The 16,798-nt window shown below is 40.9% G+C and overlaps 1 protein-coding gene across 1 annotated transcript; it reads left to right on the forward strand.

Moving 5' to 3' along the window:
- Nucleotides 1–451: 451 nt before the first annotated feature.
- LOC133908749 (tobamovirus multiplication protein 3-like) lies at nt 452–9,783 on the forward strand. Its single transcript, XM_062350894.1, has 13 exons — nt 452–813; nt 1,188–1,238; nt 3,099–3,132; nt 3,809–3,895; nt 4,021–4,072; nt 5,124–5,292; nt 5,522–5,617; nt 6,822–6,882; nt 7,233–7,297; nt 7,861–7,935; nt 8,052–8,127; nt 8,995–9,158; nt 9,277–9,783. The coding sequence occupies exons 1-13, from the start codon at nt 685–687 to the stop codon at nt 9,298–9,300; spliced, it is 1,083 nt and encodes a 360-aa protein (XP_062206878.1). The 5' UTR covers nt 452–684; the 3' UTR covers nt 9,301–9,783.
- Nucleotides 9,784–16,798: the final 7,015 nt, after the last annotated feature.

Consider the following 16,798-nt stretch of genomic DNA (forward strand, 5'->3'; position numbering starts at 1 on the left):
ATCCGAGCATCCTCTATGGGTGTGTTTGGTTGCGTGAATTCATGCAGTCTGACTCAGTAGATGTGTATAATTTTAGAAAAAAACGTGTTTAGTTATTTGTATCTATTGTCCTCGTATGTATGAGCGGGTGTAAATATATGGCTCATCCTGAATGAGGAGTGAAACTTAATTTGAGCTTCAGTTCTCATCCTAATTGAGCAGATATAGACTCTGCATCCGCTCATCAAGCGGATCCACTTTCGAGTGTCACAAAACTATTTTGATATGAGTAACCGATTATAATTTAACTCTTATATCCGTTTATATGATCTCAGATTCAATAAAAAAATCAGCAGTTTGTTTAAACTAATACCACCAATTAAATATATATATATTTTAATATGTATGACTTCACGATGCACTTTACAGAATCCAGTTGTAGCAACAGAACACACCGTATAGACAGCCCGCACTAGATCGTACCGTGGTCTCGGGCTTTCCAATCCAATAGGTGTTGCCTTTCAAGTCGTCCCCTCCAGTCAATTCCTCCGCTTCCACCCCTGCTTCCTCCTCTGCCTCCGCTCGAGCCGCGGCCGCGCCCAAAGGCCGGACCAAACCCTAGTTCCCCGGCCTCCAGGGTCGCCGCGAGATGCTACGCCCGCCCGCCCCCTGATCCTCCTCCTCCGCCGCTGCCGTTTGTCCTGCATGGGCCGCTACGGACCCTTTCCTGTCGCCGCCGGGGACGGCAGGGGATGCCTGCCGCTGCCGATTGTCGCGGCCCAGGCCGCTCTAGCTGTCGTCGACGGCGCCATTGCGGCCGCCGCCTTCGTTCAGGTGCCGTAATGCTATCTGGTGTCTCGTGTTTTTTTTCTCCGCTTGTGATGAATGGTGGAAGGGCGTGGACGTGTGTCGGGTGGTAGAGCGGGTCAGGGAGTGCAGGAGTGGAGGAGCACGGGGCATATGTGCCCGATAGATTCCGGCATGGTACTTGTCCACCGTAGTGTTGCTTTGGCGTTACTACATGTGGGTGCTTTATCGTAGTGGAATGTTTAGCTTTGTGCATATATTCTGTTCACAGTTTCATTGATAAATATTTTTTGCCATAGCTGACCACCTGCCATTGCTAAATACAAATTACCTTAAATCCCTTATTTGAAGATGATTTCCTAAAGCACCTTACCAAGGATCACTATGCTTGTAATGTGCAGCTAACAAGAATTCATAGGCACAATCAGCAACAGGGATGGACTCGGCAAAAGGTATCCTGAATTTCTATGTGCCCATGCTGTCCAACTTTCTGATATGTTGTTTTATAAGGGTTGTAGTCTTGTAATGGATAATGGTTCTATCAACATGGATAAGTACTTATTTGGCCCTTGAACTGCAAGCTAGGCTGTTAGGTCCATTTTATGTTTTTAATTTTGAAATCGAAATTCCCATTTAGCCCCCTATCTCACTTGCATTTGAAACCGATGAATAAGAATGGCCTAGCTCAATATAAAAAAAAAACATATCCTCTTCACACTCTTAGATAGTTCGGACTTCATACTACTGAACCTGGCCCTGTCTGCCTGTAACACTTGGTGGTAGTTTGGATGGGATTATCTGGCTTATTTTGATTGTTGTGTTTTTTTAACTACTTTCAGTTTGTGATAGCCATTTAGGTTATTATTTTATGTTCCTATTAGTAAAAGCCAATTCTGTTTGTAAGAAGAAAGAGAAGCAACTCCGTTAGGCGGCTAAGCAGATAAGACGGGAGCTAAAAGCCCTTTCTGGAACCAAGCAATGCCCGCCCCCAGCCCCTTTTCATCAATGGACTCCTGACGTCTACGAAGGAGTGCCTTTTCCCAAATTTTCCTTTTAGCAATCCTGACATTCTCTTTCTAGATGGGACGGGGAAGGGATATAACTCAGCTTCGGATCTTTCTAGAGGCATTTGGGGCACTGCGTCAGTCCAATGGATTGCATCTATTGTTCCAAACAAGGCTGATATTAGCAGGGCAAGCCCTTCCATGCAATTTCTTGCTTCGCTCTACCGACGAAAGTGCCGGATAGTCTATGATCTTCTACATCCTAGGTCTCCGCATTCCGTCATCTGGCTTATGTTCTTCATGTAGCATTCAGATCGAATACTGAGCTACTGAGGAATAAGGGGAGATTCGACCTCCTAGAGTTCAACTCCCGCTCTCAACCCATGAACAATATGAGTCCCCTGTCAGGAAGGTTCTATTAAGCAAACCTGTAAGTTAGTGATTCAAAGTATAGGTTGTTTCACAATATACCTTTGATGGCGTGGTAGACCTATCAAATTCTCTATCGAGCCGTGAAAAAGATTCATTCTTGCTCGAGCCGGATGATGAAAAATTCTCATGTCCGGTTCCAGTCAAAATCAAAAAAATCGAAGACAATTCTGCCGAATACGTGGACAATCACAAAGGATATTGTTTTCTATAAAGAAAGATCAAGGCCCCTAAATGACCGCTCAGTGATAAGAAGAGGAGAGCAAATTGAAGAAATGAAATTAAATCTCTTGTGTTTGTTATAAGAAAGAAAAATGGGAAATTCTTTTTGGTATTTTAGACTAAATTCTTTTGAGCGATTCTAGTAATTCAGAATTTCTACTAGAAGTGACGATCTGGCGTAACATAGATAATAAATAAATAGGAGTTAATATCATTCCACCGAACCCAATCGTTGTTAATTAGTACAAGAAAGAGGCATTCGGGAAGCGACTAGTTCAGTTTGCATTTATTCCAACTCGTCTGATTCTGAAATATGGGGACAATGAAATTCACAAATATTCACCAAAAAGTGTTTCCATTTAGGTAAGGTAATGTTGACCTGTAAGCATGTCACTGTGAAAGTATCATGATGGGAATCTCTCTATATAGTACCAATTGACAGTTATATTCTCTAGTTCCTGTCTGTTTTGAAAGCCACAACCACAAAGTTCCTTGCTATGTGGCATATCTTACATCAATACACGGGCTATTGGCTTTTGGGATTAGAATTCTAGATTATGATATATTTTTTTCTAAATCAATGATCAACACTTGTTTCCCTTTGAGCTATGAGCGCAGCTGCCATATCCTTAATGATATATTCCTAATCTCTTGCAGATACTCCATTTTATGATTGGCCTATCAAACATAGGTGAGACACACATTAGTCCAATAAAAATGCCTTTTGTTCATCATCTTCTGTACCTTATGTCTCTTTATTGTTTGCTATTGTTGTATATTGGGAATCTCTGCATAATTTATTTTTATTTAATGGCTGTCTTAACTGTTCTCATTTGGTTAATTACTATTCAAGTTTTAGTTAATACTAGTTCTATTGCTAGAGTGGTAAGTGACAATAGAAATTCTGCCTTTTCTGGAAATGGAATGCAGCTGCTATAACATTCAGGAAATATATGCATAAGAACAGCGTAGCTATGTATAACCCATTTTCTTTTTTGCCATTCTCATATTGCAGCTCTTTTATAACTGTCCTTAGGTAGGTCTGATACATGCAAAATAACTTGTTGACGACTTTCTTAATGAATGCTGAATTGATTCTGAACTGACTTGTAACTTCTTCGAAAAATACAGTTTATTTTAGACATGCTATTTTCAGTGTCCTGAGTGGAGTCATCATAGTTCCTGCAGAGCGTTTTCAGTGTTGACCTATCAATTTTTCAAAATAAAATAATCATGGTGGATCTAGAAATGAATCAGAATGACAACAAATATTGCTTTCTTTGTCTTTATCCTATGACAGTGTTCCTTGCATATTTCATGTATACCGTCATTACTACTAACTTAAGTTATTTTTTTTCCTGTGATAGTATTCCTAGTGTATTTCGTGTCTACCATCATTGCTACTTGTCAGAGATGGATTTGCTGGGTACATGGATGCGGTTTTGTTCTCATGGGTATGTTGTCCTGGACGTATAGATTTGCTATCGTTCTTCCACTGTTATTCTCTTCTGTTACAAGACTTTTTCTCTTCCGTTATTTCCTGATCAGATCTGAGTTGTCCTTTCTTATTATTTCGCAGCTAGTCCACAGATATTGCTTCTTGCTTCTTTTCTACTGCTACTGTCATTCTGGTAAGTTGGCGAGCATTGCTTTGGGTACCTAGTAGTCGCAGTATGCATGTAGCTTCTCTAAAATTTTAAGGGGCCAATCAGAAAGATTTCCTTTGGGGTCCCAGTGCATGAGTACTACGTTTGATGTATCTCTTTGAAAGGAATGACCATTGGAGACATACCAAGAAGAAATGCTAATGATCAGATGATCAGTCAAAGGAGCCAGCTTGTGTATTGCAAATTTAGATTATGGACTACCTTAATCCTTGCTGCCCTCTTAATTCTCCAATCCCTGTCTAGTCAATATCTTCTACTGCTGTAGCTTACCCTATGCAATTTGTAACTACCAGTTGAACTATCTCAAGAAAACAAGAGAACAGGGCACCTTATTGATGCTGGATGAGAAAACTGCTACTGCTACTACTACTACTACTTCAACAACAACAACAACAAAGCCTTTGTCCCAAGCAAGTTGGGGTAGGCTAGAGATGAAACCCACAAGATCCAGATGTCAATACCATTGAGAAAACATGAATATGCATAATATTATGGACTCGATGATGATAAGCCCTAACCTTAGGCAAGAGTTGGTCTTTACTTCTACTCAGAGGTGCATGCAAATGTTACCCCAACCCATCATTGCTCCTGCCAGTCTTTCTTAGGTTCTCAAGCTGACAAGCACCCACTGAAACCTAGTGAGAGGATGCCACACCATGAAGACCCTAAAAGGATTCCGCTCTTCGTTGATGTAGAGGACAGTCAACCTTGTTTTATTTACTTCTCTTGGATGTATATAAATATATAATACTCTCCACAGTAGATTTTCCTTGGGGGATAGCATCGCTGTGCATTAGCACATGTGATTATTGCTGTAATTATTATAGTTTGGTGCCTCCAGACATCATGCTGGCTCGTAATATAGCACGGACCCTTTTAAGTTTTCCTTCCTCCTCTCAATGGTCAAGTTTGCAATGATGTATGTGTGCTACATATCTGTCTTTTTTTTTTGGCTTGCTTGAGTTGCAAATACCTTTTCTAAGTCTTATATTCTTCAAAAATCATGATCTTACAGGGTTGACCTGTGTCATCAGACAAATGATGAAGATGAAGAAGATGTAAGGAGTCACCATGAAGCTTTACTAGACAGAACAAAAACTAAACCCGGCATCCGTCCTGTTAATATCCGTCGGAGGTGTTGCCCGGGAATACAGCTTGGAAGCCGGCAAAAATTTGTGATTTTGGCAAGTTCTTTTCTCTCAACCATTATAGCTTACTGATTACATCGTCGTGGTCTTTTTCTCACCCATGCTGATCTACCTCTTGCTTGATTCTGTACTTACTTATGCATTACACCTTAGTGCATGGAGAAAATTTCATTTTGTCATCTCTAATCATTCATTGCTTATGCTTTCTATCATAATAATTATCTGTTGACCAAAAGTAATACTGACATATATCTTTTCCATGCAGATGCTTGTACTGTCATTTGTTGTTATGTTCGCCTTTGCCATCCTCATATGGGTTGGTGGAGGAGAAAATCCTATTGATTCGTCTCTATTGAAAAGGGTATGAAGGGTTAGCAATATCATATCCTGCTGAGTTGTTCTTCTATGTTGCGTTTTGCTTTGATATGTCAGTGTTCATATTGTTACACTGCATAAAAAAGAAAGAGACATTTTGCAGAAACGTTTCAGATTCTTTGGTGATTCTCCAGAATCCCTGCCAAATGTGTCAAAACGTGAAACGTTTCACCTTGAATCACCTGAAACGTTTCACCTTGAATCACCTGAAACATTTCACCTTGAATCACCTGAAACGTTTCTCATTTTTAACACTACGAGGAGAATCACCCAAAATGGTGTTTCACCCGTTTCGATTCAGTTCCAGGTCATTTTTCTTCAAGAATCTGAATCCAGAATCCCTGCCAAACGTTTTCAGAAAATTGAGGGGGATTCACCAGAGAAACGTTTCCAGGGAGAATCTGGAACCCTGTCAAACGAGCCCTTATTATAGACCCATATCCCAGAAAGTTCCTGTAAAAGACCCATAAAGTTTTTATCATGAACTCTTTAGTAATAAGGCAAACATATCTTTATTTGTTGTCTCTTGTTCTATTGCCTATCTTCCCATGCACTTGCACACCACCATTGCATATTGACTTTATGCTTTTTAGTCAAATCAAGAACTTCAGTGTATGTACCTCAATAGAATTCTGAAACATTTCTGTACCAATACTGTATAGTCAAATATCTATTGCGCAGCCCAAGCTGCATTTATTGCCTGCACATGTTGTATCATGACACTTTGAGTCAAACTTCTTTGGACTTCTGGATGGCATTTTGTTAAATTATGAAGGCATGGAGTAAAGATTTATTTATTTTTCAAATAGTGCATCGCTAAACCTATGCACCTCAGGGGACATGTGGGCAATAATGGGAAATCTTCAGACCAAAACCGAACATGAGACAATGTTATAGATGGTCCAGGAGTCCTGTTGCTGGTCTACAAATCCTAAATGTTCTATTTGTAATCTCTCTTATGCTATAACTAAGGGATCTCTATTACACGCTACCCTCTATCGGTTTTGGAAGAAAAAGACCATTGACTTGCATATCTTCTTATGTTTGTCGCACACTTGATTTCCCTATATTTTGCAACTAGCTTCTTGATAACTTTACAATTTTCACCCATTCCAGCAATAATTTCACAATCACTTATTTAATTGCAACTTTATTGCTTTACATATGTTAACCAACATTTTATTTTGCAGGTTTATTTGGATGTATTTTCAGTAGTAGTTCTTGTACTCGGCGGTGCTCTGACATGTTATGGTAAGCATTCAATATTTTTTATGTGTATGGCATGCCATAATTGCGTCCTAGATGTTAATTCAGGAATTTTGAATTTGTATTTGACATGTTGTTTGTATGTACACCCCTGTTCTTATCTTCTGATTATTTTATTGTGTTGCCCCAGTAGATTTAAGTCTTATTCTAGGTCATAGTTCCAAATGCTTGATCTCTGTCTATTTCATCGACCAACTTGCATAATTATCTGCCGTTCGCCCGCTACTAGCTGTAGTTGCACTCATGTACATCACTAATTTGAGAGTGTGAAGCTTCAGCGTTTTAACATTTTGTTTTGCTTGGATTTTCTTTTTTGATTCTGTGATCATGTGTAGGTGCATTGTTATTCACGAAGATGAGCAGAGTTCGTTCTGAAACTGTATCAACTGAGAAGTGGAAGGTATATCTCTCCGGCTCTCCCAGGACCATTCTTCTTGTAGCTTGCATTTCTCCATCTAGTTAATCATTTGCAAGATTTAATGGTATGTGTAGTTATATGAAAACAAACTAATAACATTCATATATATCATTGAGTTCATTAGATGGGCTACATTCATATACTCAAATATAATAACTGTTTCAGTGCTTTTGAGTTTTGATTTAGATACATCATTCTGTACTTTCAGATGCCATTTTTAACATATGCATATTGTTTAAACCTGGATTTCAATCACAGTATCACAGTCCTTTATGTGAATGTAGCGTGACTTAAAGTATGCATGTTTTCCCAAGGTTTGTTCAGCTTTGTGACTTTTTTTAAGGGAATTATATTCTTGTAGATCTCTGTGATGGGGAAAATCATTCTAGTGATTATATTCTTGTATATATATGTTGAGCCTCTCTTCTATTTTTTAGCAGGATCTCATGATAACTGTACAGATCTAAGAAACATTTTGAAAAACGTACAAATTTGATCTTTAAGGAACATGCTCCTTTGTTCAAATTGACAGTCCTTACCTGCAGGTTGCCAGTTTAGCTGCTGTCTCCTTGATATGTTTCTCGTCTTCTGCTATACTAGCACTTGTGACTAATGTTCCAGTAAGTTCATTATATCCGTTCTAGAAAGTTGATTATATACAATATAGTTGATGTAAATCCATGAGTTTGTAGCTCATGGTTTAGTGACTTTCAACTTTCTATATTTTTTGTTGCAGGTGCTTTTGTATTGGTACTTGACAGATGCAGACATCATCAACAATGCTGTTATTTTGTTTGTATATTACTTCATAGGTATGTTTGTGTTGCTTTATGCCTAGAAATAGCACACCTTTTGTCTACGGCCTTTTGCCAAATATAGTTTGTGTTAGCATTGCCATTCCATGCTGAAAAGTGGTGGTATGCAGTATTAAGCGGTTCGTTTAATGCATTTTGCCATCAAGCATATGTGCATATGCTTCTAGGCCTGATGGTCTGTGCATTTCTCCTTGTAGGTATGCTCCCACCTGCAAGCATACATGTGGTTTGGATTTTGGGGACCTATACTAGATTTAGGGAAAGATTCTGGCTATATTGTCAGATATAAGGGAGTCCGTAGTCCTTACTAGTTGCTACTACTTACTACCCTATTGTTTATTGGATTATATGACATACTGGTTGGAGGTCTAACTTAAAAAGTACAATTATAACATAATAACTTTCATCCTCGAGGGCCTACCGAAGAATTTCTTGGTGCTTGGTGTTGACAATAATTTAATAAGAGCATTGCCATTCTCTTTCCCTCTGTATCTGTGTTTATGCGAATGTTTCGTCCTTGTCTTTATAGTTTATTGCCAGGCTGTAGTTAACTTCTCCTTACCATGCAAATGACATGCTGCTTGGTCTGTAGATGCAAAGCATTATTTTGAACAGTTACTAGAGAAGTAATCAGTACTTGGTGTTTTCGTGTTGCACACATTGAAGTGCAATGAGCGAAATGAATTTTAGAATAGTAGAAAACATGGTGTGCATTTATTGTTGATCCTTTATTCTTGTCTTTTCTGCTCATTCCTCACTGAATGATTCAATTCATAGTGCACATTAAAGAACTAGAAATGTCTTAATTTCACTTTTGTTCTAACAGTGCTTATCTGCTGAATCATTGGTGTATAATTCTTGTAGGCTTGTCAGTGCCATCGGGATTTGTTTTATGGATCATGAGAGATATGCCTCTTCGGCAGGCAGTAGAAAGGCCCACCGAATCGAGAGTGGTTACTTTGCTCAGAGAAAGTCCATCAACTACACATGATCCACAGTGGAGGACAGCTGTTACATCCTCAAACAAGGTACTCCAAATATTGCATTCTTCAAGTGAAATTATTCAATTATAAGGTTGAACATGCTCCTCAAACACTGATGATACTGCAGTAGCAGCTAGATTTATAAAAATTTCTCGATATGTAGGCCCTCAAGTCGAGCCCAATTTAACCCGAAGACAAACCATCGCTGTTGAAACTTTTAGTCTGCTTAATGTGCTGGAACTATCACCAACGCATCAGTGGCATACTGGCATCTACTGGCATTGTGACAACAAGTGGCCACAAGATGGGTCTGTAATTCCTGCTTCAAGGCGACTTCATTAATGGAAATAGTGGAATTACCTGTGACTGTAGCATGGTTCTCAACCTTTCATCGAAGGGGTGCACACTATTGAGTCTATACATGAGAATTTAGGTTGGGGTAAGGTTCGAAGAGTTAACAAATGTAAATAGCCTTAGAAATGAGAGTTTTCATGGTTTGGCTGTTAGTTTCCCCTTTGAGATTTCCCGTGCCCTACCTGTATCTCAATTTAGTTTCTGCAAGTAGCAAGAAAATGCTCTAAAGATCTCAATTACTTGCTAACACTATCGACCACTGGGAAATTGTAACATAAGCTGACTGGCTGGCAAAATGGCAATACCTACTTAAGCTTGTGATCTGTAACAACCAGAACAATGTGCAACACTGCAACTACATGTCGAAGTAGACAGCACAAGCCATGACTCTGAGCTCTGTTCAGCAATGAACCCCTCCATGGTGAGAATGCGGAGATAAGTATTCTGTCGTAGGGTAGACGCTAGTTTGCATTTCATATTTGGTAAACCACTATGATGTCATTTCTTCGTTTTGTACCGCTTATCTTGTGGTCGACCACTCATCTAAGAGGGTCCTGATTATGGACCTAGGTGCACACCTTTCTGTTGGCTTCGGAATAATTCATCGTAAGCCGTGTCATTGGAAGAACCAATTAGTGTAGTACCGAGAACGAGGTTTCGGCGCGTGGATCGGGGAATGCTTTTGAATAGCGCTCGTAATTGACAGATTTGGTGCACCCAACCCACATGTGCGTACAGGGCATGGTCCCCCCCCCCCCCCTCTCTTGCTGTTTGCTCAGGTTGGACCTGCTCATGACTTGATCCAACGTGGATTAGATGGGATGAACTGCATATATAACATGGTTTGCCCAGAAGAATGCAATAAACGTATGTATCATTCACCAAGGTGAGGTGCAGTCATAAAATTGTCGGTTATGCAAGCAATATTGTAGCATTCAGTGGTCCAAAGCGTGCGCTCATGTTATGTGAGATTATTTCTCTAATCTTATTTAGACCTGTGCTAGGATATACCTATGTAGATATAATATTTGTGTGTGTCCGACTTATACTCTCGAAAAAAGAACACATGACATATTAACGTCTTAACAGCCTATAGTTTCTTACTCTGTGTAATAGAATTTTAGGTGAAAATTTGTAGGTATAGCCATCTTTTTCAGTTTGTTCCCAAGACCAATCCAAAATTAATTAATTTATGTGCATTGCATGATGGAAATTTCACGTGCATTAAAAAAGGTTGTTCTTGTCTCCTTTTAGTATTTTTGAATTAATTTTACTTATGTAAACCTAATTTGAGATTAATCCAGTTGCTGCATGAGATCCTCACACGTAGCCAATATCATGCCTTCGTCACCTCAAAATATCACCAAGTGTCCACATGCTATGTACCTATTTGACGCCTCCATCCCCCATATAAATCTCTCACCAGAGACTCAAGCTCTCCACACCATTGGTGTATGCCCACAAGAGTTGCTATTTTCTCATTCAAGATGTAGAAAAACCAGTACTCCACATTTGAATGTAACCACTTAGTATCCCCTCTTTCACTGTAAGGAACTATTTAAATAGTATTCTAATTAATCATTAATTCAATCATTTAAATAATCATGACTACAACGGTTAACCAGAATACTACCTCGGTAGTCCCGACACATGTTTTGTGGCCAAGATCGGAATACATGTCTTTCTAACGTATAGCATCACAACAAAGCTTAAGAAAAAACGAGTAATTAAATTATATTATAAGCATTTAGAAGATTTTTATTTACAACAGTTTACATAAATACTACGCAACAGAAAAGTAACATCTATGAACAGCAATAATTAGGTGAAGCTATATGGTCTTAGGCTCCACCTAAAAGCACGTCACTCGAGTAGACAACACTATTCTTGCCTGCCACCAGCGTCGACAGACATGAAGTAGCTGACAACTAACCTTTCATCGCCTGCAAACCTGAAAGAGCAACGTGAGTACGAAGATAGTTGCAAGACTTAATTCATATTGGGTACATATACTAAACCACAACTACCTTTCTACCTTATAACCAACCACTTGCACATGAAAGTAAGTGGAACCATCTCATGTAAACAACTACCATCACCATCATAACCAACATGTTATGCTAAAACCTCAAAGTTGGAACTCTACAACCGATGTAAATAGACAGAAGCTTGCTCGATAACCGAGAGCACGACAATTTGAATGGATTTTACACCCTACAGGGGTACTCCTGGACCTACACGACATGAGACCACCGCCCACACAGCCCTTCACCTGCGAGTGATGATTCACAAACCAACCGTCCACGTACCCACCTTGAACCTTTGTCCCCATGCCCGATGTATGTGGAGGCCACCGAGACCCCGAACGTACTATGGTTTATCGGCTCTTCTCGGTGCCTCTACAAGCCCTTGCTCACATTTCGAGCGTATAGGTCAAATGAACACGGCAACTTACGGTACTTGGCTTACCCATCCTATATCTGAGTATGTGGTAAGTACAGAAAAGTGTTAAAGCCAACAATACTGATGATCAGTGCTTAACCGATGCAAGCGGTCTATGGCATCTGGTCTCCTCTCCTGATCTACCCCTAGCACCGCCCACATCTCGCCTCATCCTCACATCTCATACCATCCAACATCATAATCATAATCAATGTGAACATTAAGCAAACCCATGCTCGCGAACAACGGTCGCACCGTCGCTCGACTTCTACCTATGACCTAAGCATTGCTAAGCATTTCGATTAACCTTTGAAGTTAGACATTAACAAAACCATACCTAGGTTACAAGGATAACGAATCCTCAATAATTAAAGGTAGAGGCAATGCATCAACATAGATTTTACCCATATCACCCGACAATGGACCCACTACTTATGCAAATATACATAAGGTGTAATTTATCATGTTATACAATACGAGATCCAAAGTAGTAGGTTGAGTATGCTTAGATGCTTGCCTTGCTGCTCCAAGTGCTTCGCTCACGTTCATAACCAACGCGGCGTCGATCTCGACCACGAAGAACGGCGGCGTATCACTCTTTAAACAAAATACGAATGCATCAAATAAATAATCAAATGATGAAAACGTATGCATATAATGAATGCTTGAATAATAATAGAGCATCATGTTTCGAAAACATTTGCAAAAGATCATCAAATGACTCGGGTTGGAAAAGGTTCGAACCTCAGATAAGGCGACCTAAGCTCATAAGGCTTTGAGTAACTTGCTATCAGACCGCATGTACTATAGCTGTCAAACTGCCGGCATGCAGAAGGTTTTGGCCTCTGGTGGTCAGACCGAAGGTGTATCAGTAGTCATACTGGTAGCTGGCGGTCATACCAGCCTTAGTGGCGGTCTGACTCCTAACTATGGGTTTGACTGGGGTTTTGATCTCCAATACAGTGGTCAGATCGCGAGTCCATGCCGGTAACACCTTTGCAAGGTCGCCGGTGAAGACTCTAGAGAAACCTTTGACTACGAAGGATACCAAAAATGATCTAGGAGACTAGTGGAGTACTTCTAGGGTGGTTTGGATAACTTTCACCGAGCCAAACTTGGAAAACTCCATGGATGGGATCTAAGCTAAGGTTGAACTTGGGTCTAAACGAAATGAGGACCAATTCGAGCTTGGGAATGACGGGAAAATGGTAGGGGATGCCTCACCTTAGTGTAGGGAAGCTTGCTAGTAGACCAATCCACTTCGGAGAAGCTCTGATTTGGAGATTAGGCTCTGGGGTGGCGTATGGGCTTGCGGTTGGATGAACTTAACTCCGACGAGGGAGAAAAGGGGAGGAGCTCGGGGAAACCTCTGGGAAGCTCGAGGGAGTCCCCTCCGTCAATCTTTGGTCGTCGAGGCTGTTGAGGTGATCTCTTCTTCTCTCTCTAGGGCTTGAGTGAGGGGGAGAGTGAGAGAGCAAAAGGAAAAGATAGAGCGAGAGAGAGTCTGATCGATCTCCTTAATGGACGCTCAGTGTACTGATGGTCAAACCGTGGGGATCTCTGGTCAGACCGCGGGAGCGGTTTGGTGCTAAAAGTCTCATTCTTTTTCCTTTTTTCTTATTCCTTTTCTTTTCTAATATCTATGGGGCTTCTCCAAATTAGCTTCTAAGCCATTTTCACTTTCAAATACTCATGTGTATGTAGGGGAAATACGTGAAGGTTCATAATGTATAACTTTTGGAACACGTTTAAACTCAAATTGATAATCAATCGTGCAAAACATAATGCAATTATGATTAGGCATGCCCAATTACATAGTTAACATTTTGGGATGTGATAAACCTCCCCCCTTAAAAAGAATCTCAACCCGAGATTCGGCAAACTAAGGGAGAAGATGACGGTGATGAAGTGGAAGGGAAACTCCCAAATTGGAAAAGAATTTTGTCAAAATTCATCAATGGGATGAAATGATAGCCATTGGGCTTTCACATGAGCTAGCGGTCAGACCGCAGCTAAACTCGATCAGATCACACCTTGGTTGGACCACACCGAAGACGAAGCAACCACACCGAAGACGAAGCAACAGAGAGTTTTTGGGTTCTAAATGCCTCTAGCGGTCAGACCGGTAGGCCCACAGCGGTCAGACCGCCAGAGTATGGTTCTCCCGGTTGGACAGTTTCGAAGTGCAATCCTTTAGGAACAAAATCTCCATTCAACATGGTGACAATTATCAACATGTGAGATGCTCCAATTATGCAAAATGACAATAATGTTTACATGTTCTAAAAAAGTTTGGGATACTCAGAGCAGATTTTATCCTCACACTCCCAAGTTGCTTCGTCTTCAGTGTGGTTGCTCTATTGGACTTTGATGAACTTCATAGAATGACGTCGAGTCTTGCGTTCCGCTTCATCCAAGATTCGGATTGATCGCTCGCAATACGTTAGATCGGGTTGTAAGTCTTGATTGGCCGTTTAATGACTTCAGTTGGAACTCGGAGGCACTTCTCCAGTTGCGAGACATGAAACACATTGTAGATAGCGGAGAGGGATAGAGGTAGGTCCAATTGATAGGCCACCTCTCCACATCGAGCAATAATTTGGAACGGTCCCAAATATCGAGGTGCAAGCTTCCCTCTGACTTGAAAGCGTCGAACTCCTTTGAGTGGGGAGACTTTGAGATACACAAAATCTTCGATAACGAATGCAACCTCTCATCGGTGATGATCCGAATAACTCTTCTGTTGTGATTGAGCCATGTGAAAACACTGGCAAGCAGTCTTTATATGATCTTCTGCCTCTTTGACCAAGTCCGGAACCAAGAAAACCCGCTCACCGGACTCGGATCAATTTAATGGCGTTCGACATCTCCCCACATAGAGAGCTTCAAACGGAGCCATCTGGACGCTGGATTGATAACTGTTGTTGTATGAAAACTCCGCAAATGGCAAGCAAGCTCCCATTTCTTCCCATAGGTGAGCACACAAGCCTGGAACATGTCTTTCAAGATTTGATTCATCCTCTCAGTTTGACCATCGGTTTGAGGATGGCAGACCATGCTATGGAACAATTCAGTTACCATAGCCTCATGGAGGCTTCTCAAGAAGTGAGAGGTGAACTGAGTGCCTCGGTCAAAAACTATCTTCTTTGAAATTTTGTGAAGGCAAACAATCCGTGAGAGGTACAACTCAGTATAGTGCTTTGCATTGTATTGAGTCTTCACGGGAAGAAAATGTGCAAACTTGATGAGCCAATCCACAATAACGCAGATGGAATCATAGCCTTGAGAGGTCTTGGCCAATCCGGTTATGAAATCCATACCGATCTCCTCCCAGCTCCAAGAGGGGATAGGTAGGGGCTGAAGTGTACCGGCTGGCTTGAGGTGTTCGACCTTCACCCTCCGACAAACATCACATTCAGCAATATACCGAGCAACCTCACGCTTCATGCGGGTCGACCAAAATCTGAGCTTGAGGTCCTGGTACATCTTGGTACTTCTCGGGTGAATGGATAGAAATGAATCGTGAGCTTCATCTATATTCTTCTTTCTCAACTCTGGAACTTTAAGAACCACTAGTTTCTTCCCGAACCATAAGATACCCTTGTCATCTAGAGTAAAGCACCTAGCTTGCCCTTCCTTGATCTTGTTACAACTCCTTTTTATGTCTCTATCTTTCTTTTGAGCTTCCTTGGTTCGGTCGAAGAGAGTGGATCTTATCTCTAGGTTAGCAATAAACCCCTTCGAGACCATATAAAATTTAAGCCTCTGGAACTCATCACATAGCATGAAACTCTCAGGCGAAACCAAAAGACAACTGCATTGAGCCTTTTGACTCAAGGCATCGACGACAACGTTCGCCTTGCTCGGATGGTAATGGACCTCCAACTCATAGTCCTTGATCAACTCAAGCCATCTCCTTTGCCTCATGTTGAGATCGGCTTGGGTAAAGATATATTTGATGCTCTTGTGGTCGCTATAGATGTTACAAAAGTTCATGAGGAGATAGTGCTGCCAAATTTTCAGGGTGTGCATTACAGCTGCAAGCTCCAAATCACGAGTGGGGTAGTTCTCCTCATGGGGCTTCAACTGGCGTGAAACATAAGCAACCACTCGACCCTCTTGCATAAGAACACAACTGAGATCGATGCGAGAGGCATCACAATAGACATCGAATTTTTTGTGAATATCTGGTTGTGCCAGAATGAGCGCCGTAATGAGATGGGACTTCAAAGTCTAAAAAGCTGCTTCACACCCATCGGACCACTCGAATTTGACATCCTTCTTCAATAACTCAATCATCAGCTTGAAGATCTTGGAGAAGTTCTTAATGAACCGACAGTAATAACCCGTAAGTCCGAGAAAACTCTAGATGCCAGCAACCGGGGCTGCACCCAATTGAGCACATCATGCACCTTGCTCGGGTCAACTGCAACACCACCTTCAGAAAGAACATGTCCAAGGAAAGAGACTTCCTTCAGCCAAAATTCACATTTGCTAATCTTGGCGTAAAGATGATGATCTTGAAGCCGTTCAATAACCACACAAAGGTGTTCTGCATGTTCCTCTTTGATCTTGGAGTAAACGAGAATGCCGTCAATGAAAACCATGACAAACCGGTCAAGTTCCTCCATGAAGAACGTGTTTATCAAATACATGAAATATGCTGGTGCATTGGTCAAGCTGAAGGACATAACCTTGTACTCATATAGTAAATAGCAAGAAGAGAAAGCCGTCTTTAGAAAGTCCTATTTTCGGATATTTACTTGATAGTAGCCTAATCTCAAGTCAATCTTTGAGAAAGCCCAAGCACTGGACAACTTATCAAATAGAATATCAATCTGAGGAAGCGGATACTTGTTCTTGATAGTCACTGCATTCAACGAACGGTA

The sequence above is a fragment of the Phragmites australis genome, chromosome 2 (genome assembly GCF_958298935.1).
Source record: "Phragmites australis chromosome 2, lpPhrAust1.1, whole genome shotgun sequence".
NCBI lineage: Eukaryota > Viridiplantae > Streptophyta > Magnoliopsida > Poales > Poaceae > Phragmites > Phragmites australis.

What these genes read in the sequence shown, in the direction of transcription:
- LOC133908749 (XM_062350894.1), top strand. Translation starts at nt 685, where the DNA reads ATGGGCCGCTACGGACCCTTTCCTGTCGCCGCCGGGGACGGCAGGGGA. An exon ending in CTACTGCTACTGTCATTCTG is followed by an intron (nt 4,073 to 5,123) that starts GTAAGTTGGCGA and finishes ATGATCTTACAG; the next exon opens with GGTTGACCTGTGTCATCAGA. An exon ending in GTTTGTATATTACTTCATAG is followed by an intron (nt 8,128 to 8,994) that starts GTATGTTTGTGT and finishes TAATTCTTGTAG; the next exon opens with GCTTGTCAGTGCCATCGGGA.